This window comes from Copadichromis virginalis, linkage group LG7 (assembly GCF_057382275.1).
Source record: "Copadichromis virginalis isolate Kocher_CV1m ecotype Utaka linkage group LG7, C_Virginalis_male_GT1.1, whole genome shotgun sequence".
NCBI lineage: Eukaryota > Metazoa > Chordata > Actinopteri > Cichliformes > Cichlidae > Copadichromis > Copadichromis virginalis.
The window spans coordinates 11,459,954-11,483,819 of NC_140624.1; the positions used below are offsets into that span (position 1 = coordinate 11,459,954).

Below are 23,866 nucleotides of genomic sequence, written 5' to 3' on the forward strand. Positions count from 1 at the left end.
GTGTTTAAGACTTTTCGCACAGTTTTGTATGAATCATATAATGGTTTACATGTTGACCTAACAAGATTTTATTCCTGGGAGGAGACACAAATCTCTTTGATGTTGTGTCAGGAAGGGCAAAATAAATAAACAGATCAAAATCAAAATATACCCACTGAAATATTCAGTTACCTGCTATGACGAGTAAAAAAGCAGCTTGTTCTTCTCTGAGAAAGCAAACTGAACAAAAGTGTTCAGCAGACCCACCACTACATTTATAACACGTCACTCATGTACAGTATATTGACAAGCAGGTCCATGTATTATGTTGTCTCTATCGCCACCTTCTGGTGTATGTTGAAACAAAACTATCTACTGTTCCACATTTTATTAAGGATGCTTTAGTAAGGAGTTGCTTTATGTTCACTTTTATTTTTTCAACATCTGAAGCTTGACATTGTCAGTGGGAAATCACAAAAATAATCACTAGACTGCTTTAATAAGTTCCTTGAAATTATTACTTTTATTTCCGCACAGAAAACTGAAAAAGGAAATACTTTCTGTTAACCAAAACCAAGTCCAAGGTCATCTCATTTGTATTAATAAGTTTGTTATCAACCCAGTTAGCTATGTATACAGAGTGATGTTTCACTCTCTTTGTGTGTCAGTTGCTTTTCTGCCCTGGCTCCTCCTCCCCTGCCCTGCCAATGAATGGGACCTTTGTGGGGGTTTTCCTGGCATTCCAAGGGAATTCTTTTGCAGGTGAGGGTACGCAAATACTCCCACCCTCTGACTCTTGCAGCTTACAAGTGAACATGCAAATATGCTCCAAGGTGTTTGCAGTGCTCAGCTGTGCTAATCTCAAAAGACTTGCAGCAACTACAAGGGTGTGATCACAAGAGCAGACAAAGTGGGAGGGAAGGATCCCATTCAGGTGAGCGACCATACGCATGCCTAGAAACATGCTCACTGGAGTCTAGTGCCACACAATGAGACACATTGTACAGATGAAGTGAGGCAGCAGACTGAGCTGATATTTGCTTTCTATAACTATGAAGAATGGCTTTACAATAGCAGGAAGAGGGATCGTCTAGGATCACAGGACAGTGCTGTTACCTGGTGTGGATAAGAGGAGTACCACTGAGTTGTATGAGTAACAGACTGGCAGAGGAAAACACCAGACACTACTCACACTGGGACACTGAAGGTGAGTGTGTGTTTGGGAAGACATTTCCATACTTAGTTTTTATGTATTTTGTTACCTAAAATAAAGGATGTAATAACTTCAATCAAGCGGAAGGCTGGAATTATTGGAGTTTACACCATATTTAACTGTTTCTCTAGTTTCATCATTCTTTGTCGCGTACACTCACTCGCTTTGTCTGCCTCAGCTTCCCTCTCTATTGTTAGAACTTGTCAAGACAACACCGCTTGCGGGCACATTTGACTGTTCTTATGCTGACTTATTAACTACCTTTGAGGCTCAGGGACACACTGATATGACTCAGTCTATCGTAGCGAGTAAATTTAGAGCAAATATTTTAACTGATCATTTAAACCAGTTACAATCCAGCTCGCTTTAAGCATTTAAGTACTTTTCTCACTGCTCAAAAAACACACTTTTATCTACAGTTATGATCAGAGTCCACGAGAAGAAGGACTTTGTTTCTCCTTAATCTCCCTTTTGAATTGCTCCTCACCCATCTTTATCTTTCTTGCCCTTTGATATCTACGCAGTTCTTCTTCTGTATATTGCTCACTTCATTCATGACTGCCAGTACATCGAGAATTGATATTCGAGTTGAAGATAGTGGAAAGTCGAATCAAAAATTGCTGCTGTGATGAAAAGTTGGCACCATATGGTAGATTTCTTGGCTGTGAATGTGCTTGGATCATAGCAGCAGCCTGATCTTGATGCCATCTAGTGACCGCTGTTAAGTGTCAAGAATATGTACGTGGCTCATTCAGTGGCGTCACACTACTTTGGCAGGAGATCTTCATGATAACAAAAAGAAAAGAGGGAAATGTAACAAGAAAAGAAAAGAAAAAAATTCATTTGAATTTGGAAACAAGATTTTTATTTATTTACTTGAGTAACAGTGATAGTTAGATGTAATTTTTGTGTGTTTTCCAGCATCATGTTGCAGACAGTTGGGGAGTGGATCTGGTGGGACCGTTTGTGGCTGCCAGGAAATTTGTCCTGGTCTGCTTTAGAGGACAAGGAAGGTCGTGTCTATGCGAAAGTGTCTCATCTTTATGCCTCTCTACCCTGTGCCCTTTGCCTGCTTGTAGTCAGATACTTGTTTGAAAGGTAAGACCGCAAAGTATGTAAGTAAATATGCCTGTGTGTCAATGAGATTAGTAACGCAGTCATCTGGTTTTAGAATCCCAGGACTTTTTTGTGTTTAGGAGGAAGTGACCAGTTTTTGGTGCTGTTTCAGGTACTTTGCCACACCACTGGCTAATTTTTGGGGAATCAGGGACAAGATACGTCTCCCAGCAGAACAAAACCCTATACTAGAAAAATACTTCTGCAGCCAAACACGGGTTCCTTCTCAAGTGAGTTTTACTGCGAACACATGGATAATACAGTGATGTGAAGCCCCCACCCTGATCTCTTTTTTCAGACATATTTCATCATCATCATCATCATCATCGTTTATTTGTATAGCACTTTAAGAACACACCAGGCAGACCAAAGTGCTGAACAACACAGATATTTGTTACACTTATATTTTTTCAGGTCATCAACCGCAGCACGGTGGCACGGTGGTTAGCACTGTTGCCGCACAGCAAGAAGGTCCTGAGTTCAATTCCACCATCAGGCCGGGGTCTTTCTGTGTGGAGTTTGCATGTTCTCCCCGTGTTTGCGTGGGTTCTCTCCGGGTACTCTGGCTTCCTCCCACCGTCCAAAGACATGCAGCTTGTGGGGATAGGTTAATTGGATAATCCAAATTGCCACTAGGTGTGAATGGTTGTCTGTCCCTATGTGTTAGCCCTGTGACAGACTGGCGACCTGTCCAGGGTGTACCCCGCTTTTGCCCTATGACAGCTGGGATAGGCTCCAGCGCCTCCCGCGACCCTGAAAAGGATAAGCGGAAGCGAATGGATGGATGGATGGAAACAACCTTTATTATTAGACAAGGATAATCAGAGTAAATACAAAATGCAGTTTTTGAATTATGCTTTTTATTATTAAGGGGGAAAAAGTTGTCTGGACCTATGTGAAAAAGCAATGACCCATAAACCCCACAACTGGTTGTGCCACCCTTGTTATCAAGAACTACACTCAACAAAAATATAAACGCAACACCTTTGTTACTGCTCCCATTCCCCATGGGATGGACGTAGAGACCTAAAATTCATTCCAGATACACAATATAACCATCCCTCCCAAACAGTGGTCACAAATCCGTCCAAATGTGTGGTAGTGGGCACATCTGCTATATTGAGATAATCCATCCCACCTCACAGGTGTGCCACATCAGGATGCTGATCTGACATCATGAGTAGTGCACAGGTGTACCTCAGACTGCCCACAACAAAAGGCCACCCTGGAATGTGCAGTTTTGTCTCACAGCAAAATGCCACAGATGCCACAAGCAATGAGGGAGCGTGCAATTGGCATGCTGACAGCAGGAATGTCAACCAGATCTGTCGCCCGTGCATTGAATGTTCATTTCTCAACCATAAGCCGTCTCCACAGGCGTTTCAGAGAATATGGCAGCACATCCAACCGGCCTCACAACCGCAGACCTCGTGTAACCACACCAGCCCAGGACCTCCACATCCAGCAGGTTCACCTCCAAGATCGTCTGAGACCAGCCACCCAGACAGCTGCTGGAACAATTGGTTTGCACAACCAAACAATTTCTGCACAAACTGTCAGAAACCGTCTCAGGGACGCTCAACTGCATGCCCGTCGTCCTCATCAGGGTCTTGACCTAACTCCAGCTCGTCGCCGTAACAGACTTGTGTGGGCAAATGCTCACATTCGATGGCGTCTGGCACGTTGGAGAGGTGTGCGCTTCACGGATGAATCATGGTTCACATTGTTCAGGGCAGATGGCAGCTGAGAATGTCCCAGTTCTTGCATGGCCAGCATACTCACCGGACATGTCACCCATTGAGCATGTTCGGGATGTGCTTGACCGGCGTATACGACAGCGTGTACCAGTTCCCACGAATATCCAACAACCTCGCACAGCCATTGAAGTGGAGTGGACCAACATTCCACAGGCCACAATTGACAATCTGATAGACTCCATGCGACGATGTGTTGCACTGCATGAGGCAAATGGTGGTCACACCAGATACTGACCGGTTCTGGGTCCCCAGACCCCCAATAGCGCAAAAAACTGCACATTCCAGGGTGGCCTTTTGTTGTGGGCAGTCTGAGGTACACCTGTGCACTACTCATGATGTCAGATCAGCATCCTGATGTGGCACACCTGTGAGGTGGGATGGATTATCTCAGTATAGCAGATGTGCCCACTACCACACATTTGGACTGATTTGTGACCACTGTTTGGGAGAGAAGGTTATATTGTGTATCTGGAATGAATTTTAGGTCTCTACGTCCATCCCATGGGGAATGGGAGCAGTAACAAAGGTGTTGCGTTTATATTTTTGTTGAGTGTATAATCAAGTCTTTAGAATAACTGAAACTTAATCTTTCACATTACAATGGACGGCTTATTTAAGGTCATGACAGAGTATTTCAATTGGATTTAAGACTGGACTTTGATTACGCTAATCTAAAACCTTTTGTTTAAAAAAAAAAAACTTTTTTTTTGAGCCATTAACGTAAATTTTCTGGTAGGTTTCAGATATGTGTCTCCCTATCTGACCGTGCTTGAGCTTCAGTCATCCAGGTCTTGAAGCAGGAGAGCAGTTCTGGGATATGATGCTCTTTTTCTGAAATGCTGTGTTAGTTTTATGTCACATGTAACAGGACTTAAACCAGTCCACAGAATATTTTCCCCAAATATGAGCCGAGCCTTTGTGTTCTTTTTTGGTCAGCAGTGGTTTTCTCCTTGAAACTCTCACATAGATGTCATGTTCGACCAGTCTCTTTCTATGGTTGAATCATTAACCTTAACTGAGGCAAATGAGGTCTGCGCTTTTGCGACCTCCTGGACGAGCCTCCTTGGAGTGATTTTGATAGGTTGGATAGTCTTGGGAAGGTTCACCATTGTTCCAGGTTTTTCTCTATTTGTGGATAAGTGCCTTTATTATGGTTCAAGGAGTCCCAAAGCCTTTATAACCCTTTCCTGAAATGTCAGGAAAGGGTTGATGGTATTGGATTGGTTATTTCCTTGAATACTTAAAAGTGTAATTTAACTGCTGCATTTACTATTTACTCAGGTTATCTTTGTCTAATAATACCATTTGTTTGATGATCTGAAACATGTAAGGGTGACAAATATGACAAAAAAAAAAAGTAAATGATTGAAAGTACAAAAGAAAAACAAACCCAGATTTTTGTTCAAATAAGCTACAGGTAAAATGCATTTTAATGGAACATCATAAAGTCTTTTTACGTGTGCATCACATCCCTTTAAACATGTTTGGTTGCCACAAATTTTAGTGGAATTGCACTGTTAAAGTGTGTTAATAATCAAAGACTAAAGCTTACTGCTTGTGTAACCTTGGAGAAGGTGCGTCCAAATGTGGAAAGGTTATAAACACTGGAATGTCTCCTGTTGTGTCTCAGGCTGACGTGTGGTCTCTGTGTAAGAAGACTGGCTGGCCAGAAAGGAGAGTTCAGGTGTGGTTCAGGAGGAGAAGGAACCAGGAGCGACCGGGGCTTCGAAAGAGGTTCAGTGAAGCCAGGTGAGCGTATGTCTGTGTGAACTGAAGATGCACTGATATGAAAAGATTAATGTCTATGCAAATATGTGACATTATGGCTTTTGCCTGTCAACAGTTGGAGATGTGCATTTTATCTTTTTGCATTTTTTGGTGGAATCCTAGCTCTCTATGATGTAAGTACTGGGACTGTCCTTACAAGGCATTAGTGAACAGCCAGCTTGGTTGGTTTGTTTCTCTGATATTCACGTCACACTCTCTGCTTTACTGTTTTCCTTGGATTTAGAAACCCTGGGTTTATAATCTAAGGGAAGTTTGGGCAGGTTTTCCTAAACAGGTACGTGCCTTTACCTTTGGTATTTGCGATGGATTACACAGTACAGCATGATGAATGACACAAAAACACACCTGCTTGTCCCCACACAGTCCCTTCTGCCATCACAGTACTGGTATTACATGTTGGAAATGGGCTTCTATCTTTCTTTGATCTTCAGTCTCACATTTGATGTGAAACGAAAAGTAAGTGTACAAATGTGTAGAGTGACAATGAAGTAGTTTCATTTATTTTAATCTTGGAGGATTTGTTTTCTACCCACAATACAACCTCCCCCACTATGTTTTATGCAGAGCCAAAGGACAATCACGAGCTTTTTAATAAATAAACATTTTTAATAAATGTTTAATAAATAAATAATAGGTTTAAATTATTCAGGCACAACATATGCATTTCTGTATATTAGAAATAATAAGAAAATGAGCAACGTAAAACAAAATTGTTGCTTCTACTATACATAAATGAATCACACTTAAATGTGTAATCATCTCCCAAAGGCACATTTTGAGACAGAAAAATATTTAATGTAATAATGTCATTAGATTATTATTAGATTAGATTTCTGTGTTTTTAGAATACAGTTTTGGGGGCAAAGCCTGTTGTATTATGTGATCTTTGTGTCTTATTTGTCTTGTTTACTTTTAGGACTTTAAAGAGCAGGTGGTTCATCATATGGCCACACTGACTCTCCTGAGTTTTTCCTGGATTTCAAACTTCGTCCGTATCGGAACCCTTGTCATGGTTGTTCATGACTCTTCTGACATCCTACTCGAGGTCAGTGCTGTAGCTGTATTAGCTTTAGTGAGGGTACTTATACTTATGGGTATGTGGTGTTGCATTGTCAGTTAGTCAGAAAAAGACTGATTAAAATTTGAACTTCAGCCAGCCACTCTTTTGAAATGATTGCATCTGTATTTTTTTTATGATGACCTTTTTTTCTTAAAAAAAAAAAAAAAATTGTAAAGGTGGTGATCCAGCAAAAATCTGGCAGTGAACAATTTCTGAGGTGGCATGTAAAATAAGAAAACTCATTCTTTGTGTTTGGAGGCTTTTTTAATGTGTCAAAATATACATAGATTTAAGTATAGAGTTACTTTAGGCATATTTGATGGCAAAATAGGTAACATGTATTTACTCTCCCCCCTTATAGGGTGCAAAAGTATTCAACTACGCCACGTGGCAGCAGACTTCTAACGGCATGTTTGTGGTGTTTGCAGTCGTCTTTATGGTGACAAGACTTATTGTTTTTCCTTTTTGGTAAGTATTTTAAAAGAAAAATTGCACCCTAGTGATGATCTTGATGATCTTAGTGTGATATGTTAAAATATTACGAGTGTGTTTTCCACAGGCTGATTCACTGTACATGGGTGTACCCACTGGAATTGTATCCTGCCTTCTTTGGCTACTATTTCTTCAACGTCATGTTGTTGGTTCTCCAGTTGCTCCACCTGTACTGGGCTGCTCTCATATTAAGAATGGTTTACAAGTTTATCTTTACCCAGGTGGGTTTACAGATGTCTCTGTGTCCATGCATGTGGGATGTGTGGGAATGTGGGGTATGTTTTATTTCTGTCTGTGTTGTTTATCCTCTTTGCTTATTTTCATCCTGCAGCTGGAAGGCGATGATAGGAGTGATAAAGAGGAAGATGACAGTGACCCACCGATAGAAAGAAACCACAAACCGAGTCACATGAATGGTTCTGGTGCCAGAGGCAGGGCCAATGGCCACTGAAACATACAGAGAGAAACAGAGAAAGATGTACAGCAGATATGTGGACATTTTTCTTCAAGTCTTTGGATTACAACTGTTAGAGTTTAACTGTTTGTAAAATGATAAAGCATATAGTATTATTCTAAAGCACAGAATATTATTGCATAGGTAACTGTGAAGGATTACAAAAATAAACTTGTATGACACTACATGCTTTCTGCAACTCCGTGACCACATGTTGTTTTACTCCACTCTTAAATGAAAAACAGAAATTCTTTTTCATTTATTTTGTGCTTTTGTATGTTGGTGGGAATAATTAGTAACAATAAAGACAAATATGAAAATGTATCAGAGAGACAGGTCACGCTGGAGAGGCGTAGCTGAGATAGTTTGGACATGTGCAGAGGGGAGAGAGTGAATATACTGGACAAATGATGTTGAATATGGAGCTGCCAGGTAGGAAGAAAAAAGGAAGACCACAAAGAAGATTTCTGGATGTAGTGAAGGAGGACATGCAGAGGGTTGGTGTAATAAAAGAGGATGCCTGGGGTAGAGTGAGACAGAGGCAGATGATCCGCTGTGATGACTTCCAAAGTGAGCGGCTGATATGATATGACAATATGACTTTTAGATCTCACATGCATGGGTTATTCTATTTCAAATAGGACAAATTATAAACCATGAACCTTTTAAAATAAGATATACTTTATAAATGTTGCAAATAAATTACAGTTGCCAAAACAGAAAAAAGCACATACAATTACCAATAAAGTGGCTCAAGTCAATACCAATAAAATAAAAAAAACAGCTAAAAAAAAACACACAAAAACAATACAATTGCTCTATAGAGCAAAAAAACTTTAAAAAAAAAAATCAAATCAAGCAAGATTAAAGCGGATTAAAAAGCCACAACACAAATATATGGCTGTATGAATGTACTACACTGCAGTTGTTTTGTTTCTAATTACAACCTCGACGTCTCGCGACGATCAGCGAGAACTGACGAGTACACCGTTACCATAGAGACTACATCACAAACCAAGCTAAAATAGCTAAAGCAGCTAAACTTGTTAAACTTTCCGGCATGTACTCGCAGTTTTGCCTGAGTGAAAAATGGCACATATAAGAACTTACCGCACACCTGTGAAAATGGGAAACTGGTTTGAAGAGCAGCGCTTAAAAGAGGTTTGTTTAAAAAGAGAGAGAGAGAAAAAAAAACTACTGGAACATTTAATGTTTCAACCAGCAATGGGTTGAAAATAGCACTGGTAGTAATTCAGTGTTATTATATATGTTTAGGAAGTGAATTTGATTCGGGGTTACGAGGTTCTAGTTAACACAGACTTACTGCGAACTGGGCATCGATCTAATAAATAATAACAAATAGTCTGCTAATTTTTGGAATTTTTTAATAAACATTTAGCCTTTTACAATTCATGGTCAAAATATTCCCATATTCTTCGAAATGTACTTTACATCTGACTGTTTATAGTCCTGTTTTCACACCTAAAGAAAGTATTCAGTGCTAGACGTTTTATGAGTTGTAGGCAACACAAAAATACGTTGATATAGCTATTGGGGTAAAGTTTTCAGGGTTCAACTGCACAGAGACAAAAACAAACGCAAAATGTCACGCAGCTAGATATAATCCTGAAATACTGAATTGGGGAGATTACAAATAATTTTTGTAATAATGGTTTAATGCTACTGTAAATGTTTTTAAGTAATTGATTTGCTTTACTTGCTACAGTAACTAGTAGTGGTAGGACTGAAAAGAAAACTGTGTTAAAGAGTACTTACTTGATGTCTTATTTTTTTTCTCCAGGATGAAGTAAAAGAACATCTGGAGAAAAAAGAGAGGGGTGAGCTTGCTGGCCAGAAAATGGACTTCCTCAAAGAGAACATTTTAAAACCGGTAAAATGGGTTTTAACCTAATAAAATACTTGTTGAAACCAATCACACTGGCAATGTGCTAATAAGGGACTTTATCTGTTTGTGTAGGTGAAATTCTCCGTGACAAATGATGGCACTCTGCACTTTGGTGATATTGTGATGTTAGTGAACATGGGAGGAGGAAACAGGGAGTGCAGTGCAGTGAGCATCAATGCTGATGTTAACAGCTTAACAAAGATTCCTTCTCCCAGCATTCAAGCTCCGTGTGCTGTCAGCGCTGTCAGGAGTGTCCAGCCGTGCACACGCACAGCTTTCGTCATTACCAGGTAAACACCCTCAAATTTACATTAACATAAACTTTAATACTTATAGCAACACCCTGATTTAAATCTGCAACATCTGCTTGTGTGACATCAGTGTAGATGGCAGTCCTGAGGGATCCACTCTTCATTTTGAGCAAAGTTTTGCCTTAAAGACAACAAGTGGCTTTGCCAGGGGAGTAAGTGAACACACACACGCACACACACACACACACACACACACACACACACACACACACACACACACACACACACACGCACGCACACGCACACACACACGCACGCACACACACACACACACACACACACAATACACATTTTAATTACATGTTGAATACAAAGAGTATCTTGAATGGGCATTCCAGTGATTTTCCACATAAAAATCCTTTAGTATGTTTGTTACAGTTATTGTCAGTTATTTCAGTTGTGTTCTTGGTATGAGAGGAGGATATAAGTCTTTTAAGCACTGATTATTATATAACACTGTTTTTTCAGTTATGTCTTTGGACTGATCTAAACTAGATGTGTTGAGTTTAGAGGATTTATTAAGGTGTTTATTACTGGTAGTAGATACAGTGTTGAAGTGTAATACCAGAAAGGATGGCCTGTACAAATGAGCCAATATGTATGAATAGTCTGTTTATTATAGTATTTTAGTAGCTTTATATAAGTTATGACATTACCTTTAAAAACCTGATCTTGTCAGTGTGCCAATTACTGGAAGGTTAAATTATTATCTTTCTAAGAAAAAAACAATTACCACTAAGTTGCGTTCTTTTTAACACAGTGTGATCCATTTGTGACAGGTGTGGACTATAGTCAAGCTAGTTTGGCACCTGGACCCTTGTAGGTCACTTGACACACGCTCTTATACTACTGTGGGTTCTTGCTTTTAAAGTGAAAGCTGAAAAAAATTGAAACAGTCCCTCTTTTCTTTATCCCAGAGGATGAAAAACAATTTCAAACTGTGATGGTTCAAATAGTTTTTGCACATCACCTCAGTCCATCTCTAAAGAGTTAGGTCCCAAAGAACACATTGGCTTTTTATACTATGCTTTTTTCATTACCTTAGGAGAGTTTGAATTTGAATTTGTGGCGATAGCAACAAACTGTGTTTACTGGGTTAAGGCCATGCATTAATGTCAGATATGAAGTCATGTTGGTTTTTAATTCACTGCTTTCTGAGAGTGTTCGACTTTCTCCCTTGCATACAGATATTTCTCAGGATTATCTAGCCATCCATAAATCCCCTTTTTTAATGCAAGATTTAAATGGCTTCTAGGTTGCTATAGTCTTTTTTAAATGAACTTTTAACATGCCATGCTTTTTTCTTATGTCTAAATGTAGATATCCAATATCCTGTCAAGAAAACAAAAATCAAAATAGAGAAAGGTTCACAGGAGGCACGACATAATGAACCAGCAAAGCCTAAGGGCAGACACACACTAAATGCACATGGGAAGATGAATAAATGAGACACAGGTAAAGTCATTCAAGATGATAATGAAGTAAAATAGCCCAGAAGGGATGAAAAAGTACAAGGGAATAACGCTCAAAATGAAAGAGGAAAATTTAAAGCAGAACAAAGAACAGATGCAGAAAAACAGCAAGCTATAGACAGGGTGAACAGAAAACGCACAGGAAAGGAAAACCACAAACACATGGAAGTACCATAACTAATGTTACAACATGAATCAAAGCAGGGTCTCATATACACATGGGATGTATGTACAATTTGAATGATTGCTTCTTGTATTTACATGTATTCTTTCCGTTTCTTTCCCTCAGCTTTACTTGACGAGTGACCTGCAAAGTTTTCAAAAGGTAAGTTAAGTTTTAACATTAATTACAGCAAAAATAACTGTGACAATGCTTTAAATGAAAAATTAATGGAAAAATTGTGCATTTGTACATACTGTACATACTTTAGTGCAAGATGACATAATTATGTTCCCCCTTTTTGTGAGAATTTTTACTATTATCATATATTTTGACCTAAAAGTGTGCAAAAAAGTCTCGCCTCCAAGAAGTAAGCCTGGAAGACAGCGATTCCTTTCTGTCATGGTGGAAGATAGTTTACTTTGACCCCCAGGAAAGACTTGAATATGAGGGTCTGCCAGTTCCTGTAAGTGTTTACTGTATCTTCCTGGTTACACCTGCTGCAGCATCAGTGTTATAAATGCATTATGTTCCTTTCACTGCCATTAAGAATTGTGTTTTGTCTATGCTTTTTTAGGCTAATGTGAAGGTGCTGATTGTACATTGCAAAACAAACCAGGCTCTTGCTGTTCTGGGTGATCAAGTCCTCTGGTATTTTTCAATTTTCTTTTCAAATGTAACTCCAAACCAGTTGTGTTGGGCATTTATGATATCAGCTTAGATGTCTGTTAGCACATTAGCAATAACAAACAATACTCTAGGATACATAAGGAGCAAGTAAAGAAGAAAACAGTACATTTTTGCTACAATGACATTAAAATTGCACTGCTACTCAGGTCCAATTAGCTAATCAGCTCCACAGCCGCTATAAGAACATGTGAAAGCAACCATCTGTTGTGTCCTTAATAATGACCACCAAGATGTGAATTCATTTGTGCATAACAGTTGTGTCCTTGCAGGACCATGTACGGCAAGGAGTATGAGCTGACGGCTCACACGTTCTTGGATTCCCATAAAGCTGAACAGGACAACAATCACTGGATACTCTGCACCGCTGATCCTGCAGGGGACGGACTTGTACTTTTCAAACAACCACAGTTGATGGCTAAAAAAACAGAACTTGAGGCGTTCTCAGAAGCTAACCCTAGTGTTTAACACCATCTGTTTTTATGCTAAAATGTATTGTAATAAAGGGGTTTTTTTTCTGGTTAGGTCATCACTTGTAATGCAGGAAGATTCTAGTGCAAAAATCAGTAACACATAACCACCAACTGTTAAGTGTGTTTTACTAGAAGTAATAAGTAATAATTTGACAGCAATGTTCATGAATTTGTTAATAACTAGTTTGTAAACCATCTATGAACATTATCTGGAAAGCTATAACAAAGTTGCAGCTGATGTTAAAATATTAATAATTAACACTGTTTATTATGTGGATGATTATTATACAGCTGGAACTTGTATTTGATTGTTTTTTTAATGTTTTTTTTTTATTGTGCATAAATAGTCAGTTCAGTTAGCATCAGAAGACTGTGATGCAAATAACAGAAAGTTATTCGAGGGAAGGCTGTATAAAGTAAATAGAACTGGTCCCAGCACGGTTCCCTGTGGAGCTCTGTATAGAAAACACTCCCCATTTTCATGAGGAAATGGAAATCTGTTTCGCAGATATGAGGTCTAGCAGGACAAACACAGAGATTAATCAACTGTCAGCAGGCATAAGTAGATCATTCATAACCTTCACCAGTGCCGTTTCTGCACTGACTAGAATTTGCTAAATAAACTAAAGTAAAAAGAAGGTTGGAGTTTGGTCAATAATTTGCTAAGACAGCTGGGCCAAGTAGAGGCTTTTTAAGTAATAGTAAACTTATCTTAACTTATCTTAAAAGCCTGTGGTAGGTACCCTAGTAATAAAGATAGATTTATCATATTTAAGATCGATACATTAGTTAATTGTGGGACTTTTTAAACAGTCTTATCAAAAGGGGTCTAATAGAGTTGATGGTTTGAAGGAAGTAATCATTGGAAGTTAACTGAGGAATATCGATCTATACTGCTTATAAATTCAGGAACGTCCAAAGATGCAACCCTCATCTGCAAAAAAGCTGTGACTTTGTAAATAATGTAAAGCAAAAATGATTTAAGTCTTCTATTTAACTGAAACTGCAATACAAAGTAATGTTCTGTAAAAGAAAATTGAAAAGAAAAATTTACAAAACATTATTGTTCTCTCAATTTTTTTTTTGGCAATTGGGGAAAAATAAACAGCAAGAAGGAGACGATCCCAGAAGAACCTTCCAAGAAGAGCCAATATCCCAGTTGTGTGTGTGATAGGAGAGACAGCTAGTCTACCCCTTGGAAGTTTAAGTCTATCTCACTGCAGGAACGACTCTGAGGGATGGCTTTAGAGAACAACGAATATTAAAAACAGACCTCTGTTCTCTGAGATGTCTGCGGGATTAGGTTTCGGTTTAAATTTTTTCTTTTGTCTTCATGACCTCAATTGTGGGGCAGAGGTTTTGGAAGCATTATCAGTAAACCAGACTTCCAAGTGCATGGCTTAGACCTCAGTTTTTTGTTTTATCTGAGCTTGCATTTAAGTTACCATCGCTGAAGCAAAACAAACAAACATCACAATGAGACGTGTTTGTTTTCTCCTGGTTTTGGTCGTAATGTGCAGCATCATGTTTCTTCTAATTATATGCAGTGAAATACATATAATGATCCCGCTCAGAGTTTAAAAGGTTTTATGTAGCTACATCATTGATGTTTTTTTCCCTTATGTGTTGTTTCACAGCAACGTTTGAACATGTTTGCTGCTATTATGCTTTTCATTTAAGTGTCATTCGTCTGAAACGGACTGTGTTGCTGCACCTGCCAGGTGATTGAGCCACACTGAGCGTGACTCAGAGACAAAGGGAGAAGCCCTTACTGCACATGGTGGTTCTGAAGAACTTCTCCACTGCAGAGAGGTAAGCCAACCACAGGGAAAGACAGTTAACTGTAATATTTTTGGCGTCTGCAGCAGTGGTGAAAGAGAGAATCGAGATACTAGAAGATCTGTAATGTCAGCATGGTTGATTTTAGTTTGTCTGAAGAGTGGTTTATTTTCATAATAAAAACAGCACCACAGATCAATACATTAGTAGTTAATTAATTAATTAATTAATTAATTAATTAATTAATAAACATTTATTTGCCATATACAGTTCCAGAAAACATTCAAGTACACGATGATGTGGCTCCGGAGCTTTTAAATTACGTCTTAAATTAAGTTTTTTTTTCAATAGTGCAGTAGATACTGAGAGGAATGAGAGCTTACAGCGGTTTGTTTTACAGCCGCTTGCTGTAACATCATCTTCCATGGCCAGTTCATGGTCAGAGTCCACATTAGACCAGCTCTTGATAACCAGTAAGCACATGCAAGGCAAATGCTTATCATTAACACACTAAAACCATAAAATACACGATCAATCACACTATTTGTTTTCTGCAGTTAATGTGTAATTTATGTAATAAATTACACATTGAAATGATGTAGTGCCTTTATATTACTAACAAAAAATAAATAAAAAATAATGATTTTGCTGTAAATATAACAACAACAACAAAAATACTTTTATACATGTTGACGGAGGATGAAATGAGTGGTCTGAGGAAATGAACTGACCTAAAGTCTGCTGGAGCAGCATTCATTACTTCTGTAATACTTGCCAGATGGCAGCAGGGTGAATGCTGTGGCTTGGCCGGTAAAATAAAAAATCTGCTTTCTAAGAACCTTGTTCACTGTAACTAGCATCTATGTTGTTTATTTCAGTAAGCCAACAATAAATGGGTTTGAAAAACTTTCAATAAAGCAGCTGGATTGTGGTTTATGTGCCAATATAGATATGCAGTCTCTGTGCCCTCCCACTCCTGGGGAAACTATCCAGACAAAGAATGACTCTATCCTGCTGGAAAATTACTGGAACCAGTCTGAAGTCATGTTAACGTTTAACTTCACAGTTAACCCACCCACCCCACTCCACTCCTAAGGTGGTTTAAAATTTTGATTCTTCAAAAAAAGTCATATAATTTTTCCTGGACAAGAAAACCTGTTTAGTCAGTTTTTTTGTATTATTTATATAAGAAATATTATTGTATAATATGTATATATTTATGTGGTGCAGTCAGAAGCAGGAAGTATGGGAAACATGGATAGGTTTGTAAAAATGACCTCCAGGAGCTAGCATCGTAAGTTAACAACAGTAGTCTTATCCAGTCACAGTGTGTCAGGGTCAAGTTGACAAGTAGTTGCCTGAAATAGGCTCGTAACTTTATACAAATTTTATAATTATATTATTTTTTAATTATACAAATTGTAGACAGCTGCTCAACTCATTAAGAACAGTAACATAAGCGTTTCGTCCTCCTTATTTGTATTTATTGTGTTTTTTATGTCATTGACAGAATTTAGATTGACTGTGTAACCAGACAGTCATAGCAGTGGATGTACCTGGACTGGTGGCTGTTGTGTGTTTTTTAAAAATATTCTCATCCTGGTCACCGAAATCAAAGAAAGTGCAGAAGACATGTGATGGCAACAAGAACAAAGTTACCATTGTTGGCAGCCAGAAAATCAGTATTCTGGTGGGGGTTCCTACCCTGACAGGTAGAACTTTTGAACTGATTGATCATTATTGCTTTCAGTATGTGTTCTTTCCTGCTCTCCACGTGTTTGACTGTGTCTTTGTCAACTTGTTTATTTTCTCTACTTCTCGTTTAGCAACACGGGTTGGAGCGTGAAGCAAGTGAGTAGCTGAAACTGTAAGCCAGAAGGGTGATGGTCAGTGCACAAGTATTATTATTATGCTGCTACTATAAAGCATCTGACAAGTTTTTCTTGTTCTGAGTTTGAGGGCCATTGTCAGCCTCACATACTCAGGTTTCCAGGGATGTGTGTGTAGGCAAGCTTACATTATACCTGAAACAATAGCACTGAAAGAACACAGCGCCTCCTGAAGGGCAAGGGCTGTCCTAAAACGGTTTTATGGTGTTTTTATTACAACATGCTTATCTCTATCTGTTTTTATTACAATATGATTATGTCATCGCGACGTTGTATGGCGCCATATTGAAAAATAGTGTAGTTGTTCGTCTCTCTCTATGCCCTTTCACATGAAAGTTTCTTGAAATTGTTTTTTGAGGTCAACTTTGACCCTGGGTGCTAACAATTAAGGTCAAGGTCAAATAGGTAGGTCAACCTAGGTACTCATGTCCACTAAGGTGTAGTTTATTGTTGTCTAAATTTAATCTACAAAAGAAACTGTGAGTGATATAAAGTTTTTATGATTTTCACATTTGATATGACCTTGATTTTTACCAAAATTAAATCAGCTCGAGCTGTAATCGGTATCTAACATCACACAAAAATTGAAAAGACAGACAGACCAATTACTCCCTCCCATCGAGGGAGAAAAAACATAATGTTGCCAGTTAAACAAGGGTCGTTTGTAGTAGTTATTTTGGTTTGGGTATGTATTTTTAGGCCACCGTGTACCTTTCACTAAAAAGATCTGGTTGTAGCAGATGCCAAATGGGTTGCAAAAGATAGACTTGATTTTTCAGATTCACGACTACCCTGTAACTCTGGATCTAGTCTAAGTACTATAAGTTTTAATGCACCGACAAACTAAAATATTTGACACCTGTCTAGAAGAACAATAGTGAGGTAGGGCATTGAGGCCAAAACTATAAATTTACTAGCCTAATCATTAGGAGCCCTAGTTCAGACTTAGAGGGATAATAATAATAACACTGGCTCTAGAGAGAGTCTTTTGCATTTGTTACAACTTTAGCAGGGCTTGCTGTGATGTTACTTTCTCTGGATAAATCCAGGGGATGTGGGTAAGTAACAACATTTTTTAAGGCTTTGCAGCCACTTTAGTTTTTACTGCATGCTTGAAAAGATGCTTTGGTAGCTAAAGTGAGGGCTGCTCAGTTGGTTGTAATGCCGACCTCATCACCAGATGTCACTAAAATTCTACACACTGCTCCTTTAAATGGCACATTTAATCTGTTGTGCAGGTCTCACTTTTTACAAAGCTAGATTTATATTGTTGCACAGTCAAATGTTTCTGTAACAACAAGTGAATTGTCAGGACTCTAAAAAAAGCAAAAAATAAAACAGATTGTCTTTTTGTTCTAGAGCTAAAGGACTGAAATTAGTCTATAGCGATAGTTCACTTGATTTCAGTGCAGTGTATTTAATGTGTGACCTATGCAGTGGTACACCGATTATCAGAAATACTGGCAAAATATAAGGAAGTTTAAATGTCAATATAGCATTTAGTTGGATTTTAAAAAATTTTTTCAATGTAACCTGTAACCATTTTTCACATCACTTATCCAGCGTATGGTCCTTTACTTACATTGTCTAAATCAGAATGTCTCTTTTGCATTGATGTTACATTTACTTTGTGCACTTTTTTTTAAGGTGGATTGTTTTTTTGCATCACCATGCTGGAACCATTTCAGCACTGCGACACTTTTGCTTCCTGCTGTGGTGTGTTTTATTTCGTGGGTTTCAAAAAATACTGAAAAATATTCACTAATATAGTTTTAAAAAATCATAATGTGCTTTGCTATTTTTTTTGGTAAAACTGAAAAAATGGAAAATTCCCAGAGAAGAACAATAATAATTTTAGTTTTAATAATATAATTTTGATTAAAAATATATGTGCATGCTGTTACAAAAACAGAAAAACACATGGCTTGTAACGACCAGTATCCTTTGACATGTTTACAGCTGACTTTTTACAGATCTAGTTGCGTACAAGCTGATGTTGAAACTTCATGGTATCTTCTTATGTTCTAAAAACTCTGTACTTGCTTTCTTATGTTAAAAGACACTTTAAACATCACAATTTTGGAGCTGGGTTTCTATCAACAAGTAATTCCTCAGTGCTCTGATTCTTTTGGGAGTGTTTGGGGAGAAAACAGAAACAGGCAATGAAGAAATGAGTCTTCTTTGAGGAAAACCTAATTGTCAATAGAGAATTGTAGACCAGACATTTTATAGGTACACCTTCCTGATGCCTGGTTAGACCTGCTTTTGCCTTGAGAACTGCCTTTATTCCTCATGGCATAGATTCAACAAGACAGTGGAAACATTCTTCAGAGATTTTGGTCCATATTCACATGACAGCATCACATTGTTGCTGCAGATTTGTCGGTTCCACATCCATGACGTAACTTTCCCTTTTCAACTTTCCACCACATCCCAAAGGTGCTTTTCAATTTGGTGGATTGTTATGTTCCAGAAAGCAGTTTGAGATGATTAGAGATTGTAGTATGGCGTGGTATCCTCCTGGAAGCAACCATCAGAAGATAAAGACACTGCAGTCATAAAGGGATGGACATGGTCAGCAACAATACTCAGGTAGGCTTTGGCATTTGAACAATTCTCACATAGCACTAAAGGGTTTAAAATGTGCCCATTAACTTTTAATCCACTATTACTACACTACCACCTGTTGATTTACTATCAAATCAAAGCAATCTGGCTGTTCTAGTTAAACCTCTGGCATTTTCACACGGAGAACAGAGAACTGTCGCTGTCTGGATGTTTTCTCATTTTAACCATTCTCCATAAACACCAGAGATGACTATGTGGGAAAATCCAATTGGATAAGCAGTTTCCTTAGTACTCAGACCAGCACCAACAAATTCAAAGTCACTTAAATCACCTTTCTTCCCTGTTCTGATGGCTGGTTTCAACATCAGCAGGTCGTCTTCATGACATCTACATGCCTAAATACACCGAGTTGATCTACGCTACCAAGCAGAGGAACAAGCATACTTAGTTTCTCCACAATAATTTTAATATAATACGCACGTTTCTCCAGCAGAGGGCGACAACTAAACACCCTTTTCAGCAACCACAGCACCATACGGTAACTGAAAAAAACTGCGCCGCTTCTCATTAGAAAACATTGCAGTACATGTCCGGAATTTTACGATTGTCAAGCATATGTGAGGTTTTTTTTTAAATTATTATTGTTTTTGTAATATGTTTTTGCTAATTTTCATATCATATCACATATTTACGCAACTAAAGGACTCCATTACTATAATACATGTAGCTTTATTTGAAAATACAATGAGAAGCAAGCATAAGTCAGCAGTTCCTTTTCCCAAATAAAGATCAGTGATGCTGCTGTTTATAATTCATAGCTCATAGTATTTATTGCAACGACATCGTTAATTTCGTTCGTAAATCAAAATGTAAAGGAACAAGGAGATAAAAGACAACCCGCTTTCATTCAAAATGAAAACTAATTACAAATATCCGCTGGAGTTAACCTTAGTTAGGCTCACATGTTCCCAGTTAGGGGATGCTGTGCGGTATGGATCGATAACCACGCTCCTTGCACAGCGTGTTGTCTGCTGCGTGTATTGGATGAATGAAAGATAAAAGCACAACTCAAGTCCCCGCTTGACTACATGTCCATGTCGGATTTTACTTTTTACCCTACCCGTGACGATAGTGCGCAGCGTAACCTATGGTACAGCTCCTGAGCACTAAATAGACTTCAAAACACTGAACGTCGTCCCCTGTATGCCAGAAGTCCTGCAACCCTTAAAGTGTATTAAATCAGACAGTTTCATGAACAGAACAGTGTAAAAGATTTCTACTCTGAACCATATGAAACATTGTCACACATAAGAGTCGTCAGCTGAGTTACTTGAATGTGATCCTTTCAATCTTAGACAAATCTGCAGTGACCTGCGAAAAGACGAGTTTAAAAGCCATAAAAAATTAAAGTCCACATTTCACTTCATTGAGCAGACCTGCCGATCTTGTTTTTAGCCCAGCAAAATGCATATTATAAAGGAAAATATGTAGGAAATATAGCTAGTATTAAAAATTAATTTCATCACCTGTCAGTACCTCTTATTACAAGTGAAATCCAACGGTGATAAAGGGTAACTACGAGGATGTTAGTAACCAGTGAAACCACCCAAACATAATCTAATCAGCTAAAATGAAGTGAAACATGCAGTACAATTATTCACTCCCTCCTACAACAAAGAAAAACATATTTATTTAGTACATCATTCACAAATATTTATTTACTTACCTTTTGAAAAAATTATTATGAACAAATCCAGAGGAGTAAGATATGTATGCATATTTAAACTAAACAGAAAAATAAGATGTGTCTGTACTTGGATAATAAAACAAAGGCAAAATTCTTCAGGGCTAAACTCTCACTGTAACTGTAAACATTGTAATCTTTTGACTCGCTCTGGAGCACAAAGTTATTCAGTCAACAATGTGCACTCTTTGAAGTAATCCATCTCAGATAACATGATTTGTGTGCCAACAACGTTATATTTTATCCCACCTAATTCTTTTTACAAAATGTAAAACTTCTTTAACCTTGACTGAGATAAATGTTTCAAAGCTCTGTTAGGCAAAGGACACATTAACTGACAATAAAAAAAAAATAACTTTGTGCCTGTTCCTCTGTCCTAAAAGCCAAATTCTTACACTGAACTAACCTTCAGTTTGTTACACAAAAGAACATTTATTGCTATACCACCTTAAAATAATGATTACAAAAAACGACCTAACTGGCATTTAAAAACAAACCACCTTTTCAGTTATTGCCTCACAGACAAAATGCCCAATTTATATAAATATGTCACAGATACTCATTTGTCTTCATTACTGGAAGAGTAAAAAAAATAATGTGCTGGAAATCTGGTGAGATGGGCGAGAGCTGCCTGCAGCCCTCAGGTTGAAAACCACTTATGTGGCCAATATAATTCAAATGACTGGGATATTTGAATTATACAAATAGGATCAACTCAGGAAAAGGTAATAAAATTTGTTTGCTTCTTTTAAAAGCTAAAGCTCTACAAGAACTCCACTGAGTACTTCTGTAGGATGCAGGAAATATGTAAGAAGGACAAATAAATAAACAAACAACACAATTTAATGTAAAGAATTGACAGCATCAGAAAAATTAAGGATTAACCAAAATAATGTCAAAGCAACCCAGTGGGAGGAGCCACAGATGTTTCAAATATTGTAAAAAACGTAATCTAAAGGTAGGACTAGTGGTTTTAATGATCACTTTTAAATATTTAAGATCTGAAACAGCCGCATGAACCGCTTAAGTTGTTAACTAACAGCAGAAACGAAATATCTGACTAAACCTAATGATACGCATATGAAAGAGTCCACTAAGTGACATGAAATACTTAATTAAGTAGTAGTTAAACAATTAGCTAATGTATGACGGAATTAGTGGCCCATATTGTGGGGTAAGGTGTATTAAATAACATGGGAGTCACTGTTCTCAACAATGACATGAAGTTTAGAAGCTGGGACAGCAGAAAAGTGTTCCCACTCACATCCGGCTGGGGTGTGTGTGTTTTGTTTGGGTTGCCCCGTCGTTCGAGACACGCCGGGTCTAAATCCGCTCCGTTTTTTGTATCCTGCTCCCGACCACCTTATCCGTAACACTTTGTGTTTCTGTGTGAGAGAAGCCGACTCTTGTTTACAGCAGCGATTCCACGGAGGAGCGGCGGAGACCCGTAGTGTGCTTTAACCGAGGGCGGACCGTGGGATTTCAGCCTGTGGATACACACGCGACGGGAGTTTTTCTTTTTCTCTTTTGTGCGAAGCTATAAAGGCAAAACAAGAAACACTCTTGGAGAGCAACTCCTTAGACATATTCTCCCTCCCCACTCCAGCCGAGGTCGTCTAGCCGGAGAGCTGGAGACCCATTCTCTTGCGTGGCACAAGTCTGGTATTTTCTTTCAGTTGCAAATCCCGACTGACGGCGGAGATAAGTCGGAGCTGAGGGGCTGAAAATTTGCTGATTTTTTTTTTTTTTTTAAAGCAACTTCTCATTGCGAGCCAGGACTGCTTGGTTTGGGGGGGTCGATAGACCCTGCTGTTTGAATAGCATACGGAAAAACAGGTTTTTCATTCATTTTTCAACCTCACAGCCACCACCCCTGTGGATCTGTACGCGTTTTCAGCCCACCACCTCCTCACACACACTTATTCACACGGGGGATTCTTGTGAGCGACACTGGCTTTAATTTATTATGGTGGTAAAGGCTGCTAAGATTTAAGTCTGATTTTTTTTTTTTTTTGTTGTATTAACGGGCCTGGTCGCGCTGTGTAGGCTACGCGCATGCTGTTTTTAAGAGATGGAGAATGAAGATGGGGATTGCCATCATTTATTCAGTAAAATCATGGCTTGTGTGCCATACCAGCCAACGTCAAAGCATCCTGTGACTGGCAAAAATAGCAGAGTGTTTTAGTATTCCACCCCCCAACGTTTAAATATTTTTTGTACACATTTATATATATGTTTAGAGCAAATCCAGACAGATAAGCGACCACGCATCAGGATATCAGAAGCTTTTGGGCTACGAGGCACTTGTTTTCTCTTTTTCTCCTTTTTTAAAAATTTTTTTTAGTGAGAAGGCTCTGATTTATTGAGCTGATGTGCACAACTTAAATATTTTTACTTCCTTTTTACTCTCATTATTTTTATTTTTTCTTGAAGAGGAGAATAATGTTCAGGAACGTAAAATCAGAAGCACCGATGGGTGGCCCGATCTTGTTTTGGGGTCTGATGCTGTCTGTCTCCACTATCTGCATATGGTCCACATATGGAGAGAGTAAGTATTTAGTTCTAATCAATATTGTTTTTATGAAGAACATGTCGCTTGAGCAGGAATAGGCCTAAAGGCATAATTTGCTTTTGTAACCCAGTTTAACCTCTTGCATAAACGCCTTTTTTCCCCACTAGTGGAGGATATGCGTTAGCTGCAATTATTGTTTTTATTTGCAAAATAATCAGAGTGAATACCTGTAGTTGGACAAAACGATGGAATGCGACAAAACCGACTTGTGCTCCTTACTTATGCTATCTGAAGAGGACCATGTGGTATAGCTGCCGTCAGTTGATGCGCGCATTTAACCAAATACAGTCACTGTTGTGCGTAATATCGTCTTATTTGATGAAACTGTCATGATTATCGAGAAACGCGTAAAGACATGGAAGCAGACACCGGTGTGATTTTTGACATTAGACATCCAGAAAGCACGGGATGAAGCCAGGGAGCTGAGCTGAAGGTTACTACGACCA

The 23,866-nt window shown here is 38.5% G+C and overlaps 3 protein-coding genes across 4 annotated transcripts in view; all 3 read left to right on the top strand.

Annotated features, from left to right (window-relative positions):
- Positions 1–402: 402 nt before the first annotated feature.
- cers3b (ceramide synthase 3b) lies at positions 403–8,044 on the top strand. 2 transcript variants are annotated; one of them, XM_085461726.1, is made up of 12 exons: positions 403–913; positions 1,038–1,186; positions 2,114–2,290; positions 2,421–2,538; positions 5,696–5,814; positions 5,909–5,966; positions 6,077–6,127; positions 6,217–6,309; positions 6,770–6,898; positions 7,275–7,381; positions 7,473–7,626; positions 7,737–8,044. In XM_085461726.1, the coding sequence occupies exons 3-12, from the start codon at positions 2,118–2,120 to the stop codon at positions 7,854–7,856; spliced, it is 1,122 nt and encodes a 373-aa protein (XP_085317852.1). In that variant the 5' UTR covers positions 403–913; positions 1,038–1,186; positions 2,114–2,117; the 3' UTR covers positions 7,857–8,044. The 2 variants fall into 2 exon arrangements, with proteins under 2 accessions (XP_085317852.1, XP_085317853.1); XM_085461727.1 differs by lacking the exon at positions 403–913 and having other exon boundaries at positions 944–1,186.
- Positions 8,045–8,820: 776 nt separating this feature from the next.
- On the top strand, positions 8,821–12,915 carry cfap161 (cilia and flagella associated protein 161). The gene is made up of 8 exons (XM_085461729.1): positions 8,821–9,020; positions 9,661–9,750; positions 9,838–10,055; positions 10,147–10,228; positions 11,838–11,873; positions 12,052–12,174; positions 12,286–12,359; positions 12,668–12,915. The coding sequence occupies exons 1-8, from the start codon at positions 8,949–8,951 to the stop codon at positions 12,861–12,863; spliced, it is 891 nt and encodes a 296-aa protein (XP_085317855.1). The 5' UTR covers positions 8,821–8,948; the 3' UTR covers positions 12,864–12,915.
- A 9,353-nt stretch (positions 12,916–22,268) lies between these two features.
- igf1ra (insulin-like growth factor 1a receptor) overlaps positions 22,269–23,866 on the top strand; it is a 72,719-nt gene continuing 71,121 nt past the window's right edge. The window contains exon 1 of the mRNA XM_085461733.1: positions 22,269–23,396. Within this exon, the coding sequence (XP_085317859.1) occupies positions 23,291–23,396 (106 nt within the window). The 5' untranslated portion in view covers positions 22,269–23,290. The remainder of the gene's footprint in view (positions 23,397–23,866) is intronic.